This window comes from Ostrea edulis, chromosome 1 (genome assembly GCF_947568905.1).
Source record: "Ostrea edulis chromosome 1, xbOstEdul1.1, whole genome shotgun sequence".
NCBI lineage: Eukaryota > Metazoa > Mollusca > Bivalvia > Ostreida > Ostreidae > Ostrea > Ostrea edulis.
The window spans coordinates 39,559,130-39,568,884 of NC_079164.1; the positions used below are offsets into that span (position 1 = coordinate 39,559,130).

At 38.6% G+C, this 9,755-nt stretch overlaps 1 protein-coding gene across 1 annotated transcript; it reads left to right on the forward strand.

The window, feature by feature from the left end:
- The first annotated feature begins 824 nt into the window (after nt 1–824).
- Nucleotides 825–1,796, forward strand: LOC130047746 (uncharacterized). Its single transcript, XM_056143121.1, has one exon. The coding sequence runs from the start codon at nt 825–827 to the stop codon at nt 1,794–1,796; it is 972 nt and encodes a 323-aa protein (XP_055999096.1).
- Nucleotides 1,797–9,755: the final 7,959 nt, after the last annotated feature.

Here is a 9,755-nt window from a genome sequence, read left to right on the forward strand (position 1 = left end):
CCCCAAATCCCTTAGCGATGAGCAAATGGCAACCAGAGCATCAGTATGCAGTGCCTTGTTGAAGCGTTTTATATTAAAAGATGATTTTCTTTTGCGTCTGGTGACTGTAGATGAGACTTGGGTTCATTATTATGAGCCAGAGAATAAAGCTCAGAGTCGTCAGTGGGTAGGGCCTGGGTCCCCAAGGCCAAAGAAGTTCAAGACGCAACCATCTGCTGGCAAGATGATGGCCACAGTATTTAGGGGCGCAAAAGGCGTTATTATGTTAAGACTTTTTACCCAAGAGAAGTACACTAACTGGAGTGTACTATGTGTAATGAATCCGGAATGTATAATGTTGTATGTGATTGGTTTTGAATATATAGAGGGAGCACGGAATAAAATGGCGGAACTCATGAATAGTGTGTTTTGATTGATTAGTGAATATACAGCTAATAATCTACAAAGACAGTACAATTTGGCGACGAGAACGGTAATAAAAGAACCCCGGATTTCTGATGGATCAACTCGCTATACCAGTTTTTCCAGCATTTGATGCAGACGTGGATAAGTCAACAGTAGGCCCTCGATGGGACAGGTGGGTAGGACGTTTAGAGAATCTATTTGTGGCACTAAAATTAGTAAACCCTATAGTTCCGGACGGCGAGTAACCCGACGAAGCTTTAATTAAAAGCATAGATGATCGGAAACGAGCTTTGCTATTGCACTACGTGGGTGAACAAACTTTTGACATTTATGAGGCCCAAAAAGGGGAAACTGAAACTACGTACGCTGCAACGAAGAAGGTTCTTACTGATTATTTCAGACCGCGAAAAAACACGCCAATGGAGATATATACGTTCAGAAATTGTAAACAGAAAGAGGGACAGACACTGGATGAGTACCTTACGGAATTACGGAAACTAGCTAAACATTGTGAATTTACGAATATAAACAGAGAAATTCTGTCTCAGTTAATTCAACACTGCAGGTCAAATCAACTCAGGAGACGTGCTCTGAGAGAACCTGACAAAGGATTAGAGGACATTATTCAATCAGGACGTGCTATGGAATTATCTGATTCCCAGGCCCAAGCTATGGAGCGCCATGTGGATCAAGCCGTTAACAAGGTGGATGTTAGTGGTCCCAAACAGTTCAGTCGCAGTGCGCGAGGAGAAAAACGTTATCACTCGTCGAAGAAACTCAACAAACAATGTTGGAAATGTGGTGGTGTGTTTCCACATAAGGAAAATAAACCATGTCCAGCTCGAGACAAAAACTGTCATAAGTGCCAGAAAATGGAACATTTCCAATCTGTGTGTAGGAGTAAGAAAGACAATGTTAAAAAGGAGAAAGTTCAGGTCATGACACAGCACAAAGATTCAACTGAAAGTGATAGTGATGATTACTGTTATGGAATCAAAGTAGTGGAATCTGGTATAAACCGTGTGAAATGTCCGTATGCTACTGTGTCTCTGAATAAACACAAACTGAAGTTGTTAGTGGATAGTGGTTCATCTGTCAACATTTTAGATGAAGATGAGTATGTGAAAGTGGGAAGTCCTCAGCTACTGAAGAAGAAAGGAAGTTGTGAACTAGTGCCCTATGGAGGTGGCAAAATATCACTTTTAGGAACTTGTGACTTGATGTTAGAAACGGAGAAGCGTTATGATGTGGTTAAATTTTATGTAGTGAAAGGTGCAAACGGCTCTCTATTAGGATATCCCACAGCTGATTGTCTTGAGATAATCAAAGTAGTGAACAGTATTGATGGCACTAAGAAAAAGGTGGAATATGACTTTCCGCATTTGTTTTAAGGCATTGGTAAACTGATGAATCATCAAGTGAAGATTCACATTGATACGACAGTCAAGGCAGTGGCTCAGAAAAGAAGGAAGACCCCATTTCACTTGAGGGACAAAGTTGAGAAGGAGATAAATGAGCTCCTTAAATTGGACATAATAGAGAAAATAGAAGGAGAACCTACACCATGGGTATCACCAATTGTGACCCCGCCAAAGAGGGATGGAAAAGAAATTTGTCTTTGTGTCGACATGCGACAACCCAATAAAGCCATAAAACGCGAGAGACATACTATGCCTACCATAGAAGAATTGATACTAGACTTGAATGGATCCAAAGTATTCAGTAAACTTGATTTGCTTAGTGGTTATCATCAGCTAGAACTCCATCCTGACTCAAGGTATATTACTACCTTTAGTACGCACTTGGGTATCTTTCGCTACAAACGATTGAATTTTGGAGTGTCGTCGGCATCGGAAATATTTCATGAAACCATACGTCAAGTGATCCAAAATATTCAGGGAGTGTGAAATATTTCAGACGACATAGTGGTATTTGGAGAAAACCAGGAGCAACATGACATAGCTCTACGTAAAGTGTTGAAGCGGCTGAGTGAAAAAGGTCTGACTTTGAATTATAAAAAATGTGTATTCCGTACAGATCAAATTTCATTCTTTGGAGTGATTTTTGGAACTAGTGGAATTTCACCACACCCAGAGAAGGTTAAAGCAGTACGTGATTTCAATAGACCAGAAAGTGTGAAGGACCTTAGAAGCTTTTTAGGGCTGAAAAATTATTGTTCCCGTTTCATCAAGGATTATGCTAAAATATGTGGACCTCTCAGGCAATTAACACACAAAGACCAACCATGGATTTGGAACAAACATTGTGAGGACGCATTCAGGACTCTACCATTGATAAAGTTGAGAAGTTTAACTACCTAGGCTCAACTGTAACACCAATTAATTCCATCGATACTGAGCTGAACATTCGTATAGGAAAAGCCGCCAATGCTTTTAAGAACTTGCGCAACACTTGGAGAGCAAAGATCAGCCTCAAAATAAAAATGAGAATATATAGAGCAGTTGTCATTCCAACATTGCTGTATGCATCTGAGACATGGTCCACAACCAGGAAACATGAGCAACGACTAGACGCCTTCGATTCCAGATGCCTTAGAATTATTCTGAAGACCAAATGGTGGGAAAGAAGGCGTAACAGTGACATTCGAGAGCTCACAGATCAACCATATGCCTCAACACTACTCATGAGGAATCGGCTGAGATGGTTTGGTCACATGTCGAGGATGGGAGACGAAAGATTCCCTAAACGAATGTACGAATGGGACCCTACATCGGTCGGAGGCAGAAGAAAACAAGGACGACAACGGCAGAGATGGCGAGACACGCTGGCAAGAAACTTTACAACTGCGGGCCTAACATATCAGGACGCCGAAAATATAGCCAAAGACCGTGTGACATGGAGGGATACCATAGCGGCACTGATGTGATAACAATCACTAACAGTATCCAGTAAGTAAGTAAGTAAGTATTCAGGACTCTACAGGAAAAGTTGTGTGACGAAACTGTAATTTTATATTATGATCCCTGCAAAGCATTGACGGTGCAGGTGGGTGCTAGCCCTGTTGGAATGGGTGCAATACTGATCCAGGATGATAACAAGGTTGTGAGTTACGCAAGCCGTACATTAACACCAGTAGAGTCAAGATATAGTCAAACCGAACGAGAAGCATTGGGAGTTGTTTGGGCATGCGAACATTTTGACCTATACTTGCGAGGTTTACCACATTTTACAATCATAACTGACCACAAATCTTTGGAGACAATTTGGAACAAACCTCAGAAACCTTTGCGAATTGAAAGATGGGGACTACGTCCTCAGCCGTATAACTTTACGATAAAGTATCGTCCCGGAAGCGAGAATATTACAGATTATATTTCCCGGCACCCAGTCAGCGGAAATCAGAAATCACAAGAAGAAGATTTAGCAGAGAGTTATGTCAACGTTATTACGAGAGCACCACTACCACAAGCTATTGACTTGGATACAGTACGGGAAGCAACTCAGAAATGCAGTACCCTACAAAGAGCAATCCACTATACAAGATTTGGAACGTGGTACATGATGAAGACTAATGATAGTGAAGATTTTGATTTGAGTGAATTGACAGCAATCAAAGCTGTTCGTGATGAGGTCACTGTCCATTCGGATAATATTCTGCTTCGGAATCATCGTATTCTATTACCCAAAAGTCTAAGGCAGAGAGCTATTGATATTGCACATGAAGGTCATCAGGGTGTGGCCAAGACGAAATCATTTTTACGCACCAAAGTGTGGTTTCCTGGCATGGATGGAATGATCGAAGAAGCAGTTAAGAACTGTGCATCATGCTAAACTCTCACTCCGGAATTTCGTTTCGTTGAACCTTATAAGATGTCTGAATTACCATCAGGATCATGGGAGAACATCAGCACAGACTTTTGTGGACCCTTACCTTCAAGTGATTACTTATTTGTCATGGTGGATGAATACTCCCGTTATCCTATTGTCGAAATAGTGAAGTCTGTGTCTGCAAGATCGACTATTCCGGTACTTGACAAAGTCATTAGTACATTTGGATTACCAAAAGCTGTAAAAAGTGACAATGGTAGCCCATTTCTGTCATATGAATTTAAGCAGTTTGCAGAGAACATGGGATTTGTACATCGACGGATCACCCCCAGATGGCCCCGGGACAATGCCAAGGCTGAGAGTTTTAACAAACCACTCATGAAAGCGATACGCTCTGCTCATATTAATCAGCAGAATTGGAAACAGGAAATGTACAAATTTTTACGGCAATACCGTGCAACTCCACATACGTCAACAGGACAAACTTTGTACAGACTACTTTTTAATCGGGAACCAAGAACAAAATTACCACAGACCTCGGAGAAATCAGTTGAACTAGTTCTTGATGAGATGGTGAGGACACGCGATAGTGAAGTGAAGCGCATCATGAAACAGTATGGTGATCAACGAAACCGTGCGATGAACTCGAATATTCAAGTTGGAGATACTGTTTTGATGAAGAAGGAGATTCGTGGAAACAAACTGCAACCAGTTTATGACACAAACCCCTAGGAGAGTGTCAGATAAGAAAGGCTCGATGGTGACCGTAGATGACTCTGTTACACGCAATGCATCGAGTTTCAAGAAAATCAGTGATCATGTTCGTAGTGATCTTATGGACAAAGTGACGTTAAAGTTCGAGGATGAAGATCAAAAGTGGCCAGAATCAAAGTTACCTGAATCTTCCATGAGGAATCCAATTGATGCTAATCCAAAACAGTGTGTGTCTGTATCGCCTAAGGATAAAGCGACTCCAAGTGTTACTTTGAGCCCGAAGACACCAGTTGTGCGCCGTAACGGTCGGGAAAGGAAACAACCGGTCAAGCTGAAAGACTTTGTGCTATAGTGAGTTAGGGGAACCTACAGTGAACGGAGCATAATAATCCCCAGTAGGTTAATGAGGGCTAATTAAGCTCTTAATTGTGTATCACATTTGTTTAATTGAATGTGAAGCAACATGTTAATCATTTTATGAAAAATAAGGGAAAAAAACTGGGTAAAAGTCTTTATTTCTGTGATCTTGTATTCCTCATCTGTACTTGACAGTTATAAAAAAAAACTTTAACCAAAATTTAGGATGGAAATCTAAAGCAAAAAGGAGAGGGATGTAATGAATCCGGAATTTATAATGTTGTATGTGATTGGTTTTGAATATATAGAGGGAGCATGGAATAAAATGGCGGAACCCATGAATAGTGTGTTTTGATTAGTGAATATACAGCTAATAATCTACAAAGACAGTACACTATGCAAACTTGCTAGACCAGTTGAGAACCGCCATCCGTGAAAAACGCCGAGGTAAACTCTCTAAAGGTGTTTTACTGCAACAGGACAACGCGAGAGTCCACACTTGCAAAGTTGCAACGGATGCTGTAGAGGGAAACGGGTATGAATTAATACCACATCTTGCCTATTCGCCTGACCTAGCTCCTAGCGACTTCCTCCTATTCCCAAACTTGAAAAAGGATATCCGTGGACGTCATATCCGGTTTGGCGAAGAAGTCGTGACGGCAGTTGAGGAGTTCTGGGCTAATGACACTTGTTGACTCGCCCTCGTAGAGATATTATCATTGAAACTGTTGTGATAAATTTAATACTGATGAATTTCTACACAGGAAAACTGCCGAGATATTATATTTATCGCAGTTGGGTTTTTTGTTTTTTGCAACATATAATCCCTCGTACTGTAGTACTCGTATTTCTTATCAATTTATATCCGACATTCATAATCTGTAATATCAAATAATTCACAGTTCGTGATGTACGTTTTTAATTAAAAACGACTTTTTTCTCTTATCATATTTTTATAGCAAGAATTATCATCGTAAGTGTGTATGACAGAAATATGAATCCACATATTATTTACGGAGCTGTCGAAATACGACAAACTCTTTTTTATTTTTCATTTTTTGGGGGGCGTGGATGGGAGTCTCTCGATTTTATTTATTGTTATTACGATTAAGAACTTCTTTATGGAATATAAGAATTGCATATTGTAAAACCTTTAAATGGAAGTATAGTCAATTTAATTGCACCAAAAGATATGTATATTTTGTATACGCATGCATTCGAACACGCGTATGTACGCATGCAGCCATTTACATAACCATATCCATTCAGCAACATATGTACTTGGACAGGAATATGTACTATGTTCTGATTACATGGTTAAATGCTAGAATGCATCCCAGTCATTTCTGATAAGCCCTCTTTTAAAGAATTTTCAAAACCTGGCATGCACAAAGTGATCAACTAAACAGAACATTAGTCTACGTAGGAGATACTCAATACACAAACAACGAAAATTATCCACCACAAAAATTTCATTTAATGAAAATCAGAAATGTGTTTTCAAGCAGTCTAATCTAAATTATACTCTTTTGTTACATCATATAAATTGTCTGATTTCAATTAGGTTTTACCTCCTAAACACAATTAAGCATTATGTGTATGCCTCATTCAGTTTAAGGTTCGTTAGGATGGACATTTATCCCACACAACTGCATGAAGCCTTTAATATCATACTGCTCACTAAGTTATATACAACATTACTAGTGATAGTAGAAGATATACTAAAAGCTAGCATTAAACTTACACTAAAGTTACAGACGTATAAAATCATAGATCTACTATAAATCACATGTTTATCGTTTTTGGCTTGTTATTCGATATGTCGACTAGGGAGCGGAATCGTCGTTGCAAATCACGGTTTTGAGGCCGTACATGTTCCTCCACGTGATACTGGATAGAATCGATGAGAAGTACCCGCGGGTAACGAACGAGGGGGGTGAATGAATACACGTCCTGTTCGTCCAATGAGCTGATCCACAAGTTTGATTTAATTTTCTATATGTGAATCACGTGAACGTTGTGGGTTTACCTGATCAAGATATAAGGCTCACGGCGGGTGTGACCGGGTGTTTATAGTAGCCTCTCCCCCCCCCCCCCCCCATAGTAGATGTTCCCCTCCCCAAGAAAATGGCTATATAGTAGCCCTTCTCCTAGGGGGAAAGGCTACTATATAATAGATCTTCCCCCATAGTAGGGTTACCCCCTCACGTTTTTGGTTTTGAATTTAGAAAACAGACTATGGAAAGTCAGTCGGGCTTTGTACAACAAATATTAATATTGTATAGATCTGAGTATCGAAAAGAGTATATTGCCAATAGTTTGAATGTAGATACATGTATATGTATTTTCGAGATGTGCTTTACTGTATTACTGAGAAAGTATAAAACATACGAAATTAAAAAAAAAATTAATAAATTCATCACATAATACACATGTATAAACACACACACACACACACACACACACACACACACACACACACACACACACACAGAGAGAGAGAGAGAGAGAGAGAGAGAGAGAGAGAGAGAGAGAGAATTAGCTAGTTCACAATTCTAATTTGTATTCTCATTGAAAACATGCTCAATGGTAGGATATCTGTATTTTCGAGTACAATTTAGAGAGTACATGTACATTATTAATTCAATTTGTTGGTATTTCTAATGTTATATCCATGTTTGAACACATCTGATGAAAAGCGCATATAATTATTAGAATTTTTGATCATGAATGAGTTTGATGGACAAATTTTACGGGCCTACATGAGGCGGTCGGTATGGATACGCAAGTTGTAAGTAGCTGTGCGTTTCAATTGCGCTATTTTAACGCATCGTTTGTGAAGTAGAAGTGTTTCTTAGCTAAGAATTTGTTCATGTATTAAGACAAACCTATAAGTAAGAACAAAAATAAAGAAAGAAAACGTTTCCTGATAACCATGGTAACGCAAAGTCTGAACTGCAGAACAAAAGGCATTATGTAAAAAGAAAGATTGTATGTACCATCATTTTACGTAACTTTTATATTCTCATGAGGATTCATTTTCGATGTTTTGAAATAATGAATGTACAATGCATTATTATTACTGGCTAAAACATGTTTACTTCAAATTTTTAGATGAAACAAATGGTTTGAGGCCGTTCTTTTGACACTTTGGTCATTTTTGTTTGTTTGTTTGTATATATATAGACATGTATATGTTGATCATTAGGGCACCTGCAAAACCACGAAACGAAATCGAAACGAGCCTAGGCCTAAGTAGGAACGAAACGAAACGAAACAAAACCAACCTAAGTCAGGGGTGGATCCAGGCAATATTTTCATGGGGTCCAAATATTTTAGGTATAAACTCAATTTTCCCAGGGGGTCCAACATTTTTTTGGGTGCAAATATGTAGTAAAAACTTAAATTTCAAAATTCCATGCGGGGGGGGGGGGGTACTGTTCAACATATTTTAATACAAAATGGACGAAATATTACCCCGAGCCTTCGTTTTCATTTTTTAAAACAATCTAGGATCTTTTAGGATAGCAGATACATGTAATATACATGCATAAACATGTACATGTAATAAATTGAGATGGCAAAATGAATAATTGTAAAAGCTTTCAGCTCAGGTGAGCTAAAAGTTTTAGGAGTGTATGTTAAAAATCAAAACTTTTCCAGAATATTCTTCGTATGGGAATAAAGTATGATGACGTTGTCCATCTGTCAGATTCAAAATATATTCATCTTTGGAGAAATTTTGTAAACGAATATGTATAAATCAAAGTACTGACAGTACAGCTGGGACTGAGTTGCACCGCCTGGAATAATTACAATTATATCGATAACATGTTCACATCTATTAATCCACCAATGACCCGAGAAAAGTTGCGGGGGGGATTCCTCTCAAAAACCTCTAATTTAATTGAAAAATTCCACATTCTCCTAATGAGGTGTTAAGAATCATGTCTAGCGAGAGAGTGAGTTGATTCCTTAGTAGCGGCAATTTGGAATCAGGGGTAGACAATCAACAGAGTTGTAGAATTTAAGTTTTACTCCACTATCTGTATGAAAAGTTTCTGTGTTAATCAAATGGAGAGAGACAATTTTGATTCCTCGTACGATAAATATTTATTTGTTTAACTAACAAATTCTGAGTTTCCTAAATAGGTACTGTTTTACAAGCACGAAATATTCTGATTTTATATTCTAAATATATAATTGTTTTACATAACATTCGACTGAATGAACTGTTTCCTGAATATTAGATATTTCCAAAAATCCCAATCAAGGGAATTTGGAAATTAACTCTACATTGAGGATATAAAAGAAATGAATAGCCAGAAAAGGATTGCTTTCAGGATGGAAAGAATATGTATGGGAATGGTCCACCGTAAACGTAACCGGAATGAAACGAGGGGAAGGGGGATCTACTATATAGTAGTAATAGTAGGCTTTCCTGGGGGTCATCTGGCTATAAAAGGGGGAAAATTCTACTTTATAGCCAC